The following is an 18,229-nucleotide window of genomic DNA, read 5'->3' as shown; positions in this document are numbered from 1 at the left end:
CTCTTCTACATCAACATGTGTCCCCTCTTCTTCATGTCTCTTCTACATCAACATGTGTCCCCTCTTCTTCATGTCTCTTCTACATCAACATGTGTCCCCTCTTCTTCATGTCTCTTCTACATCAACATGTGTCCCCTCTTCTTCATGTCTCTTCTACATCAACATGTGTACCCTCTTCTCCATGTCTCTCCTACATCAACATGTGTCCCCTCTTCTTCATGTCTCTTCTACATCAACATGTGTCCCCTCTTCTTCATGTCTCTTCTACATCAACATGTGTCCCCTCTTCTTCATGTCTCTTCTACATCAACATGTGTCCCCTCTTCTCCATCAACATGTGTCCCCTCTTCTTCATGTCTCCTCTACATCAACATGTGTCCCCTCTTCCTCATGTCTCTTCTACATCAGCATGTGTCCCCTCTTCTCCATGTCTCTTCTACATCAACATGTGTCCCCTCTTCTCCATGTCTCTTCTACATCAACATGTGTCCCCTCTTCTCCATGTCTCTTCTACATCAACATGTGTCCCCTCTTCTACATCAACATGTGTCCCCTCTTCTCCATGTCTCTTCTACATCAACATGTGTCCCCTCTTCTCCATCAACATGTGTCCCCTCTTCTTCATGTCTCCTCTACATCAACATGTGTCCCCTCTTCTACATCAACATGTGTCCCCTCTTCTCCATGTCTCTTCTACATCAACATGTGTCCCCTCTTCTTCATGTCTCTCCTACATCAACATGTGTCCCCTCTTCCTCATGTCTCTTCTACATCAGCATGTGTCCCCTCTTCTCCATGTCTCTTCTACATCAACATGTGTCCCCTCTTCTCCATGTCTCTTCTACATCAACATGTGTCCCCTCTTCTTCATGTCTCTTCTACATCAACATCTGTCCCTTCTTCTTCATGTCTCTTCTACATCAACATGTGTCCCCTCTTCTTCATGTCTCTTCTACATCAACATGTGTCCCCTCTTCTTCATGTGTCTTCTACATCAACATGTGTCCCCTCTTCTTCATGTCTCTTCTACATCAACATGTGTCCCCTCTTCTCCATGTCTCTTCTACATCAACATGTGTCCCCTCTTCTTCATGTCTCTTCTACATCAACATGTGTCCCCTCTTCTTCATGTCTCTCTACATCAACATGTGTCCCCTCTTCTTCATGTCTCTTCTACATCAACATGTGTCCCCTCTTCTTCATGTCTCTCTACATCAACATGTGTCCCCTCTTCTTCATGTCTCTTCTACATCAACATGTGTCCCCTCTTCTTCATGTCTCTTCTACATCAACATGTGTCCCCTCTTCTCCATGTCTCTTCTACATCAACATGTGTCCCCTCTTCTCCATGTCTCTTCTACATCAACATGTGTCCCCTGTTCTTCATGTCTCTTCTACATCAACATGTGTCCCCTCTTCTCCATGTCTCTTCTACATCAACATGTGTCCCCTCTTCTTCATGTCTCTCTACATCAACATGTGTCCCCTCTTCTCCATGTCTCTTCTACATCAACATGTGTCCCATCTTCTTCATGTCTCTTCTACATCAACATGTGTCCCCTCTTCTCCATGTCTCTTCTACATCAACATGTGTCCCCTCTTCCTCATGTCTCTTCTACATCAACATGTGTCCCCTCTTCCTCATGTCTCTTCTACATCAACATGTGTCCCCTCTTCCTCATGTCTCTTCTACATCAACATGTGTCCCCTCTTCTCCATGTCTCTTCTACATCAACATGTGTCCCCTCTTCTTCATGTCTCTTCTACATCAACATGTGTCCCCTCTTCTTCATGTCTCTTCTACATCAACATGTGTCCCCTCTTCTTCATGTCTCTTCTACATCAACATGTGTCCCCTCTTCTTCATGTCTCTTCTACATCAACATGTGTCCCCTCTTCTTCATGTCTCTTCTACATCAACATGTGTCCCCTCTTCTTCATGTCTCTTCTACATCAACATGTGTCCCCTCTTCTTCATGTCTCTTCTACATCAACACGTGTCCCCTCTTCTTCATGTCTCTTCTACATCAACATGTGTCCCCTCTGAGATTCTCTCTCTTTTTGATCCATTTCTATAAAAACCTATCTGAAAATGAGCTGATCAGATTTTGGACACTTTATGATGTCATAACGATGTTGTGTCTTGTGTAACCATTAGCCAATCAGCAACCAAGGTACCCCCCCCCCTTATCACCTGAATCTCCTCTTGAGCTCCATTGAGTTCTTTGTAACCAAATGTCTCTCAGAGGGGCGTGGGGAGGGGCTCCTTATTTTCATCTAAAGTAACAGACAGAGAATCAGCACTTTGGAAACAGGGCTGAAACAGAGGGGATTATGGGTAATGCTCTGTTTGGTGTTTCAGCCAATCAGAGACAGGCTCTGGATATATCTGAGACCTGCAATATATTGATAAAGAAGAGGATGATAGGGGACCTAATATAAACTAATAATTGTGTTTACTTGAACTTCCTGCCGCTCCTCGCCTGCGTTCCTCCATTCCACACGATGTCTCCGTCCTCGTAGAAAAAGAAAACGTCCAGTTTGACGTCTTCACTCAGAAAGGAGAGCTCCAGACTGTCCTCCACCTGCCCTTCAAAATAAAACACATGCCTTAACGAGGTAAACACACACCTGCGTCAGAACAGCTGGAGAGGGGAAATCAAAACGTGAGAACCATAAAAGAAAAGTTCCCACCTTTCCGAACTTGTGTTTGAGCGACAGCCCGGCGGTCCTGAACGCTGCGATGATGTCCGGCCTGAAGTCTGCGATAAAGATCCCGATATCCACGTCCCGACTGTACGAGATCACGCTGCACTGCCTGAACCAGCCTGCAGGGGGCACACGTCAACAAGTACATCAACAACAGTTTACAATCAACAAGAGTTTAATATCTCGTTACGCTGTTATTGGTCTTAGTGCTGTCACCTTAGCATGTTAGCATGTTGTTATGCTGTAACGTTAGCATGTTAGCATGTTGTTATGCTGTAACGTTAGTATGTTAGCATGTTATATGTTGTTATGCTGTAACGTTAGCATGTTATATGTTGTTATGCTGTAACGTTAGCATGTTAGCATGTTGTTATGCTGTAACGTTAGTATGTTAGCATGTTATATGTTGTTATGCTGTAACGTTAGCATGTTATATGTTGTTATGCTGTAACGTTAGCATGTTAGCATGTTATATGTTGTTATGCTGTAACGTTAGCATGTTATATGTTGTTATGCTGTAACGTTAGCATGTTATATGTTGTTATGCTGTAACGTTAGTATGTTAGCATGTTATATGTTGTTATGCTGTAACGTTAATATGTTGTTATGCTATACCGTTAGCATGTTATATGTTGTTATGCTGTAACGTTAGCATGTTAGATGTTGTTATGCTGTAACGTTAGCATGTTATATGTTGTTATGCTGTAACGTTAGTATGTTAGCATGTTATATGTTGTTATGCTGTAACGTTAATATGTTGTTATGCTATACCGTTAGCATGTTATATGTTGTTATGCTGTAACGTTAGCATGTTAGATGTTGTTATGCTGTAACGTTAGCATGTTATATGTTGTTATGCTGTAACGTTAGCATGTTATATGTTGTTATGCTGTAATGTTAGCATGTTAGCATGTTATATGTTGTTATGCTGTAACGTTAGCATGTTAGATGTTGTTATGCTGTAACGTTAGCATGTTAGCATGTTATATATTGTTATGCTGTAACGTTAGCATGTTAAATGTTGTTATGCTGTAATGTTAGCATGTTAGCATGTTAGATGTTGTTATGCTGTAATGTTAGCATGTTAGATGTTGTTATGCTGTAACGTTAGCATGTTATATGTTGTTATGCTGTAATGTTAGCATGTTAGATGTTGTTATGCTGTAACGTTAGCATGTGAGCATGTTATATGTTGTTATGCTGTAATGTTAGCATGTTAGATGTTGTTATGCTGTAACGTTAGCATGTTATATGTTGTTATGCTGTAATGTTAGCATGTTAGATGTTGTTATGCTGTAACGTTAGCATGTGAGCATGTTATATGTTGTTATGCTGTAATGTTAGCATGTTAGATGTTGTTATGCTGTAACGTTAGCATGTTATATGTTGTTATGCTGTAACGTTAGCATGTGAGCATGTTATATGTTGTTATGCTGTAATGTTAGCATGTTAGATGTTGTTATGCTGTAACGTTAGCATGTTATATGTTGTTATGCTGTAACGTTAGTATGTTAGCATGTTATATGTTGTTATGCTGTAACGTTAATATGTTGTTATGCTATACCGTTAGCCTGTTATATGTTGTTATGCTGTAACGTTAATATGTTGTTATGCTATACCGTTAGCCTGTTATATGTTGTTATGCTGTAACGTTAGCATGTTAGATGTTGTTATGCTGTAACGTTAGCATGTTAGCATGTTATATGTTGTTATGCTGTAACGTTAATATATTGTTATGCTTTAACGTTAGCATGTTATATGTGACCCGCTCTATCGAAATCAGTCGGAAGTCGCAACGGCTCATTTCAAAATAAACATGGATTTGTATTTTTTCAGGGTTCGGGTGTTTTGTTTGATTTTAAACAAACAAAGTCTTGGCTTTCAGAATATGAAACTCTATTTCCAAAATCACACGATAAATAAATGTTTGAAGCTTGGAAAGGGAAGACCACAGCTCGCCTCTCACTGGCCACTCTGCTGTTCCCTCCGGCTGCAATTATGAATGGAAGCGTAGAGTAATCATAGATAACACGGCAGGGTCCGTTACAGTTTGCTTTGATTTCAAATAAACAAAGTCTTGGCTTTCAGAATATTAAGCTTGTTTCGGCAAATTCAGAAGATAAATACAACTTTGAAGCTTCGGCATAATGACAAGCGGAGTAACTTGACGTCACAGCAGGCAGAACAACAGCCGGGGTATCTCGTGAGGGTTTTCCCCGGGAAAAGAAATACACACAAACGCAAAAATACACAAACACATACACACACACTCGCGAGACCAGTAATCCAAACAAAGATATCTTCCCTCCGTAGTATTTTGATCATTTGCTAATAACCAATCAGATCGATGGATTCCAGAGAGGAGGAAACGTTGAAGGCCTTTTTCTCAAAATGATGACTCGGTGACAGTCATTATATAATGTGACATATTTTGCATATTTTGAGTTCAAAAACAATCCTGATATCATTAGAAAGCTAGGAACCTCCTCTTTCCAGCAGTGTTTACAACTCAAAATGTGTCTTTGGGTCAATGCGACTGATTTCGATAGAGCAGCTCACATATGTTGTAACGTTAATATATTGTTATGCTGTAACGTTAGCATGTTAGCATGTAATATATTGTTAGCATGTTAGCATGTTATATATTGTTATGCTGTAACGTTAGCATGTTAGCATGTTAGCATGTTATATATTGCTATGCTGTAACGTTGGCGTGTTATATGTTGTTATGTTGTAACGTTAATATGTTGTTATGCTGTAATGTAGCATGTTAGCATGTTACCCAGGCAGGTGCCGCTGCTCAGCCAGAAGGGGATGTTGAGGGGAGCTAACGTCCGCGCCGCCAGATGAAGCAGCGACTTCACTTTCCTCCGAAACTCCACGGCCTCCGGAGAGGAGTCGTCGGGATAGAGCTGCAGAACATGTCGTTTAAATTAACTTCCAGTTACATTTCTAAACGTGAGACTTTCCACGTTTTCTGCCCTTCACAATAAAAGCGCGTCTACCTGCAGGAAGTTCCGAGCGTCTCGGTGTCGGCACTCCAGGAAGCGAGCGTGTTTTTGTTCGGAGAGAAAACGGGAAACGTTTCGAGGAATTCGAACATCGAGGCCGTCGAGGACCGTGAGGACGAGCTCCGGCCTGAAGGGGCACAACACAAACAACCATTAATAAACAACAACAACAACAACAGTTCACTGTGACAGTATTAACCACAAAAAATAATTAATAAACAACAACAACAACAACAGTAATAAAGAGGTGCTACCTGTCGTAGGCTCCGGCGTGTCGCCCGTAGTCGAGCAGTTTGAACGGAGCGAAGCGTTGATCCATTTCAGGTTTCAGACGGAGCGCTCCGTGCCAGAGATAGTTCCCGCTGCGCTCATACAGGAACACCACCTGCAGGAACACAGGTACATCTAACACCACCTGTTTGAACACAGGTACATCTAACACCACCTGCAGGAACACAGGTACATCTAACACCACCTGTAGGAACACAGGTACATCTAACACCACCTGTAGGAACACAGGTACATCTAACACCACCTGTAGAAACACAGGTACATCTAACACCACCTGTAGGAACACAGGTACATCTAACACCACCTGCAGGAACACAGGTACATCTAACACCACCTGTAGGAACACAGGTACATCTAACACCACCTGTAGGAACACAGGTACATCTAACACCACCTGTAGGAACACAGGTACATCTAACACCACCTGCAGGAACACAGGTACATCTAACACCACCTGTAGGAACACAGGTACATCTAACACCACCTGTAGGAACACAGGTACATCTAACACCACCTGTAGGAACACAGGTACATCTAACACCACCTGTAGGAACACAGGTACATCTAACACCACCTGTAGGAACACAGGTACATCTAACACCACCTGTAGGAACACAGGTATATCTAACAACACCTGTAGGAACACAGGTACATCTAACACCACCTGCAGGAACACAGGTACATCTAACACCACCTGTAGGAACACAGGTACATCTAACACCACCTGTAGGAACACAGGTACATCTAACACCACCTGTAGGAACACAGGTACATCTAACACCACCTGTAGGGACACAGGTACATCTAACACCACCTGTAGGAACACAGGTATATCTAACACCACCTGTAGGAACACAGGTACATCTAACACCACCTGTAGGAATACACAGGTACATCTAACACCACCTGCAGGAACACAGGTACATCTAACACCACCTGTAGGAACACAGGTACATCTAACACCACCTGTAGGAACACAGGTACATCTAACACCACCTGTACATCTAACACCACCTGTAGGAACACAGGTACATCTAACACCACCTGTAGGAACACAGGTACATCTAACACCACCTGTAGGAACACAGGTACATCTAACACCACCTGTAGGAACACAGGTACATCTAACACCACCTGTAGGAACACAGGTACATCTAACACCACCTGTAGGAACACAGGTACATCTAACACCACCTGTAGGAACACAGGTACATCTAACACCACCTGTTTGAACACAGGTACATCTAACACCACCTGCAGGAACACAGGTACATCTAACACCACCTGTAGGAACACAGGTACATCTAACACCACCTGCAGGAACACAGGTATATCTAACACCACCTGTAGGAACACAGGTACATCTAACACCACCTGTAGGAACACAGGTATATCTAACACCACCTGTAGGAACACAGGTACATCTAACACCACCTGTAGGAATACACAGGTACATCTAACACCACCTGCAGGAACACAGGTACATCTAACACCACCTGTAGGAACACAGGTACATCTAACACCACCTGTAGGAACACAGGTACATCTAACACCACCTGTAGGAACACAGGTACATCTAACACCACCTGTAGGAACACAGGTACATCTAACACCACCTGTAGGAACACAGGTACATCTAACACCACCTGTAGGAACACAGGTACATCTAACACCACCTGTAGGAACACAGGTACATCTAACACCACCTGTAGGAACACAGGTACATCTAACACCACCTGTAGGAACACAGGTACATCTAACACCACCTGCAGGAACACAGGTACATCTAACACCACCTGTAGGAACACAGGTACATCTAACACCACCTGTAGGAACACAGGTACATCTAACACCACCTGTAGGAACACAGGTACATCTAACACCACCTGTAGGAACACAGGTACATCTAACACCACCTGTAGGAACACAGGTACATCTAACACCACCTGCAGGAACACAGGTACATCTAACACCACCTGTTGTTGGGTCAGGTGACCCCTCCCACCTGTATGATGTGGCCGTGGAGGCGGAGCAGGAAGTGGAGCGGGATCTGGTTTCCTGATAGGGTGTCCAGACTGGCCAATCGGGGGTCGTCTCCTCGCAGCTCCATCACCTCGAAGCCTTTCTGCTCGGCAGCCAATAGGAAGCCGGCCTGAGAGCGAGTGATAAACGAACATCAGAGGATCAAATAAAACTCTGGACCGTCATTGGTTAATTCCAGAGATGATAAAAGTACACACATCCTTTACTTAAGTAGAAGTACACACATCCTTTACTCAAGTAGAAGTACACACATCCTTTACTCAAGGAGAAGTACACACATCCTTTACTCAAGGAGAAGTACACACATCCTTTACTCAAGAAGAAGTACACACATCCTGTACTCAAGTAGAAGTACACACATCCTTTACTCAAGTAGAAGTACACACATCCTTTACTCAAGTAGAAGTACACACATCCTTTACTCAAGTAGAAGTACACACATCCTTTACTCAAGGAGAAGTACACACATCCTGTACTCAAGAAGAAGTACACACATCCTTTACTCAAGTAGAAGTACACACATCCTTTACTCAAGTAGAAGTACACACATCCTTTACTCAAGAAGAAGTACACACATCCTGTACTCAAGTAGAAGTACACACATCATGTACTCAAGTAGAAGTACACACATCCTTTACTCAAGTAGAAGTACACCCATCCTTTACTCAAGAAGAAGTACACACATCCTGTACTCAAGTAGAAGTACACACATCCTTTACTCAAGTAGAAGTACACACATCCTTTACTCAAGTAGAAGTACACACATCCTTTACTCAAGAAGAAGTACACACATCCTGTACTCAAGTAGAAGTACACACATCATGTACTCAAGTAGAAGTACACACATCCTTTACTCAAGTAGAAGTACACACATCCTTCACTCAGGTAGAAGTACAGATACTCATGTTTAAAAATACTCTGGTAAAAGTAGAAGTACTGACTAAACTTCTTTACTCAAGTCAAAGTAAAGAGGCTTTGAAATGTACTTCAGTAAAAAGTACCCATAACTAGCAGCTGTTTTAAAGAGTACCTGACCTCCCTTTATATTAATAGAACAATAATGTCATTGTTAGCTAATGAATGTTTCCATGGTGACCAACGGCAACATGACAACGTTTCCATTGGTCCCTCTTCTTTAGAGAAGACCAGGAAATGATGGATACACGGATCGTGTTCAAATCAATAGGCACGCAATGACTCTAAATAATAATGATCACGCCACCAAACACACATTCAGACTAAAGGAACCAGCCTGTTTGGGAAATGAGAGAAGTAGAAAGTACAGGTATTTGAGTTCAACATGTAAGAAGTAGAAAGTACAGGTATTTGAGTTCAACATGTAAGAAGTAGAAAGTACAGGTATTTGTGTTCAACATGTAAGAAGTAGAAAGTACAGGTATTTGAGTTCAACATGTAAGAAGTAGAAAGTACAGGTATTTGAGTTCAACATGTAAGAAGTAGAAAGTACAGGTATTTGAGTTCAACATGTAAGAAGTAGAAAGTACAGGTATTTGAGTTCAACATGTTAGAAGTAGAAAGTACAAGTATTTGAGTTCAACATGTAAGAAGTAGAAAGTACAGGTATTTGAGTTCAACATGTAAGAAGTAGAAAGTACAGGTATTTGTGTTCAACATGTAAGAAGTAGAAAGTACAGGTATTTGAGTTCAACATGTAAGAAGTAGAAAGTACAGGTATTTGTGTTCAACATGTGAGAAGTAGAAAGTACAAGTATTTGAGTTCAACATGTAAGAAGTAGAAAGTACAGGTATTAGAGTTCAACATGTAAGAAGTAGAAAGTACAGGTATTTGTGTTCAACATGTAAGAAGTAGAAAGTACAGGTATTTGTGTCCAACATGTAAGAAGTAGAAAGTACAGGTATTTGTGTTCAACATGTGAGAAGTAGAAAGTACAGGTATTTGAGTTCAACATGTAAGAAGTAGAAAGTACAGGTATTTGAGTTCAACATGTAAGAAGTAGAAAGTACAGGTATTTGAGTTCAACATGTAAGAAGTAGAAAGTACAGGTATTTGAGTTCAACATGTGAGAAGTAGAAAGTACAGGTATTTGAGTTCAACATGAGAGAAGTAGAAAGTACAGGTATTTGAGTTCAACATGTAAGAAGTAGAAAGTACAGGTATTTGTGTTCAACATGTGAGAAGTAGAAAGTACAGGTATTTGAGTTCAACATGTAAGAAGTAGAAAGTACAGGTATTTGAGTTCAACATGTAAGAAGTAGAAAGTACAGGTATTTGAGTTCAACATGTGAGAAGTAGAAAGTACAGGTATTTGAGTTCAACATGAGAGAAGTAGAAAGTACAGGTATTTGAGTTCAACATGTAAGAAGTAGAAAGTACAGGTATTTGTGTTCAACATGTAAGAAGTAGAAAGTACAGGTATTTGAGTTCAACATGTTAGAAGTAGAAAGTACAGGTATTTGAGTTCAACATGTAAGAAGTAGAAAGTACAGGTATTTGAGTTCAACATGTAAGAAGTAGAAAGTACAGGTATTTGAGTTCAACATGTTAGAAGTAGAAAGTACAGGTATTTGAGTTCAACATGTAAGAAGTAGAAAGTACAGGTATTTGAGTTCAACATGTTAGAAGTAGAAAGTACAGGTATTTGAGTTCAACATGTAAGAAGTAGAAAGTACAGGTATTTGAGTTCAACATGTTAGAAGTAGAAAGTACAGGTATTTGTGTTCAACATGTGAGAAGTAGAAAGTACAGGTATTTGAGTTCAACATGTAAGAAGTAGAAAGTACAGGTATTTGAGTTCAACATGTAAGAAGTAGAAAGTACAGGTATTTGAGTTCAACATGTGAGAAGTAGAAAGTACAGGTATTTGAGTTCAACATGAGAGAAGTAGAAAGTACAGGTATTTGAGTTCAACATGTAAGAAGTAGAAAGTACAGGTATTTGAGTTCAACATGAGAGAAGTAGAAAGTACAGGTATTTGAGTTCAACATGTAAGAAGTAGAAAGTACAGGTATTTGAGTTCAACATGTAAGAAGTAGAAAGTACAGGTATTTGAGTTCAACATGAGAGAAGTAGAAAGTACAGGTATCTGAGTTCAACATGTAAGAAGTAGAAAGTACAGGTATCTGAGTTCAACATGTAAGAAGTAGAAAGTACAGGTATTTGAGTTCAACATGTAAGAAGTAGAAAGTACAGGTATTTGAGTTCAACATGTGAGAAGTAGAAAGTAAAAATTAGTCAGGAAAATAAGTAGTGGAGTAAAGTACTGATACCAGAAACATGTACTTAAGTACAGTAACAAAGTATTTGTACTCCAACACTTTACTTCAGACAGCAGGAAACTCACCTCGTACTTCCACAGGTTGGCGTGCAGAGCGAAGGCTGTGATTGGCCGGTTGGTGCAGAGGAAGCTGCAGTGCGGCTCGCGCACCAGACGGTCGCGCTGCCGTAATGCATCATGGGAGAGCAGTGTGAGCGCGGCGGTGTCAGCGAGGAACAGTGTTAGCTCGTAGCGCCGAGCTAACGCTAGGAAAGTCTTCACCGTCTGCTGCGGGGACAACAGAGAGTGTTAATGTTGTGAAAACACTGAATGTCCTCTTCCAACATGAGAGCACCCTGATCACAAAGGTATCCCAGCAGTAGCTGTGAACATGACAGGATGTGTGATTACCTAGCAGAGCATCAGGACTGTTTGAGGCATATGATAGCTATGTGATTAACATGATGATTCAGCCTCTATGGAGAGAGACATATGACAAGCATGATCATTTCTGACGTGGAGCTAATCTGAAGTAAACATTGAATACTGCTTTCTATTCCTCCATCTTGTGACTGTGGAACTCCCTCTCTTGGATATCAGCATGTGAAGGACACTGTTCAGGAACTAGTTGATGCTCTGTATGTGATGACTCCTTCCATTCTGGAGAGGATCACAGATACGTGGATCCTGAGGTTGAAGCTCAAGCCGGGGACCAGGGAGAGTTTTCTAACAACATGTTAGTAATATTCACTGTTAAATGAGATTACCTGAAGGATTAGTAATACTGGTAGCATCAGTTATTCAGTTAGTGACACATCTTACATGATATCTGATATTTGTTACGTTACTATAGGGACCTAGAAATACACCAGGACGTATGACCTTTGACCCCTAAACACTCCTACTGCTATTTATTGAATGTTTTACTTTATTATTTGCCCCTCTTGTTTGTTTGTTCACCATGTAAAGCGGCCTTGGGTCCCTTGAAATGCGGTATACAAATGTAATCTATTATTATTATTATTATTATTATTAACGTTACAGGAAGGGGGGCAGACTACAAAATAAAAGCCTCTGCTGACGTTAGCGGTGTAACAGGGACAGTGCACTTTGATCAGCATTCTGTCAACGTGCCAGAGGCTATTTTTCATCTGGAGTCCCTGGACAGATTTTGTAAGTCAACCTAAAACTCATTTCATTTTAAACAAGTAAATACAATCAAATGAAAACACGCAGCATGCAGTACTGGAATACTGAATACAAGTAGAGCAAACAAAACAAAGCCCAGAGCGTTGTGAGGAGCAGGAGATGCTGTCAGAGCTTCAGGTTCCTCACTAACCGGGCTTTGAGTTGGGATTTAAATCAAATACATGTAGTGTGGTCTGTGGTCTCTGGTTGGAGGGTTGAGGTCCTTTGTTGAGAAGCTTTAAAGGACATGAAGACTGCCTGGAAGAACTTCTCCTGAGTGGAATAATCTCTCTCTCCAAAGATATTGAAGTGACTGTTATGTTGTACTGATTGTTGTGTACGTGCATGTGTGTAAATGTGTCTGCTGATTGTGTATAATAGGATATACATGTTTTATACATATCTGTATAATTCATATTCGGGATTGTGGGAAACGTCATTTGGATCTCTCTGTAAACTCAAACTGAGTAAGATGGACATTAGACTGTGACTCCTCTCGCCTCCTCTTGCTCTCTGTATGATAAACTGAGAGGAGGTCAGGCCGTGGATCATCTGGTGAAGAAGGCGAGTGTTTTCTGACTCACCCATTGGACGTCGCTGGGCGTCAGGTGACCCGAGCGGCTCAGGATGTGAGGGCCGGGCTGGGGGGGGGGGGGGGGTTACAATATTAGATTTAATGATATAAATATAAACATGAACACGCTCTACAACGAGAGTAGAAGTAATCATAATTATGTTTTTATTTTAAAGTTTCTTTATCTTTGAAGAAACACAATTTTTAGAAGAATAAAATAAAGAATATTAAAATAAAATAAAAAAAGTTAGAAAATGTAGGAATATAAATTAATAAATAATAATATATTAAAATAGTAAATAAATAAACTATGTGACTTGTGATTTAGAAAATATATAAATATAATAATAATTTAAAAAGACGAAATATAAAATAAAATAAAAAGTTAGAAAATGTTGGAATATAAATAAATATATATTATGAAATATAATAAATAATAATATATACAAATATTAGATAAATAAACTACATTTCCCTTGTTTCTTGCGGTGCCCGGCTCTCACCTTGCTGACGTAGTTCCGGAAGTAGTAGAGCTGGAACAGCAGGAACGCGGAGCTGCACGCGACCAGCAGCCATAACACCGTCCGGTGAGCGCGAGGCATCCGGTGACTCTGCTCGGTAACCGGAAGCTCATCACAAACCCGCCGGGAATCCGGGGAGAACGGCGGGGAAAACACGCGGGAGAAACAAGCGCGGAGCAGCGGCGAGATCCAGCGCCATCTTTAAAACCCCCAACTTCCGGCTGCTGGGACCTTCAGAGTAAAAGCATGGAGGAAACAGCTTCCTGTTGATGGGACCTTCAGAGTAAAAGCATGGAGGAAGCAGCTTCCTGTTGATGGGACCTTCAGAGTAAAAGCATGGAGGAAACAGCTTCCTGTTGATGGGACCTTCAGAGTAAAAGCATGGAGGAAACAGCTTCCTGTTGATGGGACCTTCAGAGTAAAAGCATGGAGGAAACAGCTTCCTGTTGATGGGACCTTCAGAGTAAAAGCATGGAGGAAACAGCTTCCTGTTGATGGGACCTTCAGAAACAATGGAATGAAGCCGAATAAAGTGTGTTTGTTTGTAGCCTTTATTTAACCAGGTGAAAGCCCCTTGAGATCATTGATCTCTTTTTCAGGGTGACCTGCAGCACAGTAGTTACACATGTAACATACAAACAACAGAACAAAAATAAGGATGACATACAACATCATGTACACAGGGTACAGTTTACAAACTCTATTCACAGTGACAGGTACCATGAGCATCACACAGCATGTCACCCAGCCCAGTTTCTAAATGGTGCAGGGGAACCAAAGTGTTCAGTTTGAAACGTGTTTGCAGACTGTTCCAAGTTAGTGGAGCTGCATAACTAAAAGCTTTCTTCCCTAAGACAGTCCTAGCACTTGGCACATTTAATAAAACAACATCATGAGATCTCAGTCAATAAGTACTTTCAATTCGTGGAGAGATCAGAGAGCAGACATAAAAAGGTAGTTTACCCAACATGGCTTTATAGATGAACGTGTACCAGTGACTGAGCCTCCGTACAGTTAGTGAAGGCAGACCTGCCCTGGCATACAGGGTACAGTGATGAGTAGGTGCTTTACAGTTAGTGACACATCTCAGTGCACTGTGATAGTCGGCATCTAACTTGTTCAGGCAATGGGCAGGTGCGTTCATATAGATCAGATCACCATAGTCCAGCACAGGTCAAAAGGTCACAGAGCCTTTTCCTGGCCTCAAGCGAGAAACAGGACTTGTTTCTGAAAAAGAAACCTAGCCTAACCCTCAGCTTTTTAAGCAGGTTATTGACATGAAGTTTAAAAGAGAGACAATCATCAAGCCAGATACCTAGGTATTTATAACAGGTAACCACTTTGAGTACTTGTCCCATAGCAACAATATCTAAAACAGTGTCTGGTGTCTTTTTAGCTTTAGAAAAGAGCATTACCTTGGTTTGATCCACATTTAAAAGAAGCTTTAGTTCAGAGAGCTGAGTCTGAGTAATGTTAAAAACAGCCTGTAATCTAACACCAGCCTCCTGAATGGAGGGACCTGCACAGTACATCACGGTATCATCCGCATTTAGAAATGTAAAGTAGCTTCATCCACATGTTCACCTAAGCTGTTGATATAGATGGAGAATAAAAGTGGACCTAAAACAGAACCTTGAGGAACACCATTAGTAATGTTTAACCACTCAGAAGACAGCCCATCAAAGTGAACACATTGGGACCTTTCAGAGAGGTAGTTCACAAACCACCCCACTGCATGGCTGGATATGCCAACACTGAGTAGCCTCTGCTTTAAGATACGATGATCAACGGTATCAAACGCTTTGGACAGGTCAATAAATAGAGCTGCACAACTCTGCTTATTATCTAAGATACTCTTAATGTCACTTTCATTGTGGCAGTGATGGTGCTGTGTTGCTTTCTGAAGCCTGACTGATGTTTAGACAGGATGTCATTCTTACATAAAAACTCCTTTACCTGTTCACTCACTAGGCGTTCAAGCAATTTAGCCAGAACTGAGAATTTAGAGATTGGCCTATAGTTATTTAAAATAGTTGCCTCCCCTCCTTTTAGCAAAGGCAAGACATAAGCAGACTTCCATACTTTAGGAATTGCATTTGTGCTGAGGGAGAGGTTAAAAAGAGTAGTAAGAGATGGAGTAATCAAATCTGCAGCTATCTTTAAAAAGAAAGGCTCTACGTTGTCCGGGCCAGCCGGTTTCCTAGGATCTAACTTGGTTAAAGCTTCAAGAACAATATCAACAGTAAAAGGAGTAAAACTGAAAGGGTTTTCCAGACCACCTTGTTCAGAGTCACAGACTGTGGTGTTCACAGAAGCAGAGTTAGTGACAGAATCAAACAGAGAGCCACAGGACACAAAATGCTCATGAAAGCAATTTAACATGGAGGCCCTGTCCGATATAGAGCCAGATGCTGTGGTGAGGCACGGAGGTAGCTCATTACGGATCTCACCGGTGGAAATCGATTTTATGGCTTTCCAACATTTCCTAGGATTATCCAGATTCTTTGTGGTAACTGACAGATAGTACTTAGACTTAGCACTTTTGACATTTGAAGTGAAGCTATTCCTTAGCTGCCTAAAACGCAGCCATTCTACCTCTGATTGCCTAGCCTTTAGTATTAAGAGTGAAGGACAGTGTTTCCAGGTAGACTCACCGGGGCTCAGGTAGTAGACTCACCTGGGCTCGGTTAGCAGACTCACCTGGGCTAAGGTAGTAGACTCACCGGGGCTCAGGTAGTAGACTCACCGGGGCTCGGTTAGCAGACTCACCTGGGCTAAGGTAGTAGACTCACCTGGGCTCAGGTAGTAGACTCACCGGGGCTCAGGTAGCAGACTCACCTGGGCTCGGTTAGCAGACTCACCTGGGCTAAGGTAGTAGACTCACCTGGGCTCAGGTAGTAGACTCACCTGGGCCCGGGTAGTAGACTCACCTGGGCTCAGGTAGTAGACTCACCTGGGCTCGGGTAGCAGACTCACCTGGGCTCAGGTAGTAGACTTACCCTGGCTCGGGTAGCAGACTCACCTGGGCTCAGGTAGTAGACTCACCGAGACTCACCTGGGCTCAGGTAGTAGACTCACCGGGGCTCACCTGGTTTCGGGTAGTAGACTCACCTGGGCTCGGGTAGTAGACTCACCGGGGCTCGGGTAGCAGATTCACCTGGGCTCGGGTAGTAGACTCACCGGGGCTCAGGTAGTAGACTCACCTGGGCTCGGGTAGCAGACTCACCTGGGCTCAGGTAGTAGACTTACCCTGGCTCGGGTAGCAGACTCACCTGGGCTCAGGTAGTAGACTCACCGAGACTCACCTGGGCTCAGGTAGTAGACTCACCGGGGCTCACCTGGGCTCGGTTAGCAGACTCACCTGGGCTCGGGTAGCAGACTCACCTGGGCTCGGGTAGTAGACTCACCTGGGCTCAGGTAGTAGACTCACCTGGGCCCGGGTAGCAGACTCACCTGGGCTCTGGTAGACTCAGGGTTCTGGCCTCAGGTAGACTCACCTGGGCTCAGGTAGTAGACTCACCTGGGCTCGGGTAGTAGACTCACCTGGGCTCGGGTAGCAGACTCACCTGGGCTCAGGTAGTAGACTCACCTGGGCTCGGGTAGTAGACTCACCTGGGCTCGGGTAGCAGACTCACCTGGGCTCGGGTAGCAGACTCACCTGGGCTCGGGTAGTAGACTCACCTGGGCTCAGGTAGCAGACTTATCTGGGCTCGGGTAGTAGACTCACCTGGGCTCAGGTAGACTCAGAGTTCTGGCCTCAGGTAGACTCACCTGGGCTCACCTGGGCTCGGGTAGCAGACTCACCTGGGCTCGGGTAGTAGACTCACCTGGGCTCGGGTAGTAGACTCACCTGGGCTCAGGTAGCGGACTCACCTGGGCTCGGGTAGTAGACTCACCTGGGCTCAGGTAGACTCAGAGTTCTGGCCTCAGGTAGACTCACCTGGGCTCACCTGGGCTCGGGTAGCAGACTCACCTGGGCTCGGGTAGTAGACTCACCTGGGCTCGGGTAGCAGACTCACCTGGGCTCGGGTAGTAGACTCACCGGGGCTCACCTGGGCTCGGATAGTAGACTCACCTGGGCTCGGGTAGCAGACTCACCTGGGCTCGGGTAGTAGACTCACCTGGGCTCGGGTAGCAGACTCACCTGGGCTCGGGTAGTAGACTCACCGGGGCTCACCTGGGCTCGGATAGTAGACTCACCTGGGCTCGGGTAGCAGACTCACCTGGGCTCGGATAGTAGACTCACCTGGGCTCGGGTAGCAGACTCACCTGGGTTCGGGTAGTAGACTCATCGGGGCACACCTGGGCTCGGGTAGTAGACTCACCTGGGCTCGGGTAGTAGACTCACCTGGGCTCGGGTAGTAGACTCACCTGGGCTCGGGTAGTAGACTCACCTGGGCTCGGGTAGTAGACTCACCTGGGCTCACCTGGGCTCGGGTAGTAGACTCACCTGGGCTCAGGCAGCAGACTCACCTGGGCTCAGGCAGCAGACTCACCTGGGCTCGGGTAGTAGACTCACCTGGGTTCGGGTAGTAGACTCATCGGGGCACACCTGGGCTCGGGTAGTAGACTCACCTGGGCTCGGGTAGTAGACTCACCTGGGCTCAGGCAGCAGACTCACCTGGGCTCGGGTAGTAGACTCACCTGGGCTCGGGT

General features: G+C 43.4%; 1 protein-coding gene across 2 annotated transcripts; it reads right to left on the bottom strand.

Moving 5' to 3' along the window:
- Positions 1-2,435: 2,435 nt before the first annotated feature.
- On the bottom strand, positions 2,436-14,249 carry fktn (fukutin). Of its 2 annotated transcripts, none has more exons than XM_079657002.1 (9): positions 13,556-14,249; positions 13,063-13,119; positions 11,378-11,575; positions 8,017-8,163; positions 5,975-6,105; positions 5,715-5,847; positions 5,492-5,621; positions 2,695-2,828; positions 2,436-2,585 (listed from the first exon to the last, which is right to left on the bottom strand). In XM_079657002.1, exons 1-9 carry the CDS (start codon positions 13,652-13,654, stop codon positions 2,457-2,459), a joined length of 1,158 nt encoding a protein of 385 aa, XP_079513128.1. In that variant the 5' UTR covers positions 13,655-14,249; the 3' UTR covers positions 2,436-2,456. The 2 variants fall into 2 exon arrangements, with proteins under 2 accessions (XP_079513128.1, XP_079513127.1); XM_079657001.1 differs by having other exon boundaries at positions 11,378-11,578; positions 13,556-14,237.
- Positions 14,250-18,229: the final 3,980 nt, after the last annotated feature.

Source organism: Notothenia rossii (genome assembly GCF_949606895.1).
Source record: "Notothenia rossii genome assembly, chromosome: 11".
Classification (NCBI taxonomy): Eukaryota; Metazoa; Chordata; class Actinopteri; order Perciformes; family Nototheniidae; genus Notothenia; species Notothenia rossii.
Note: the sequence above shows the minus strand (reverse complement) of the source record. Positions and strands in the feature narration are given on the sequence as shown.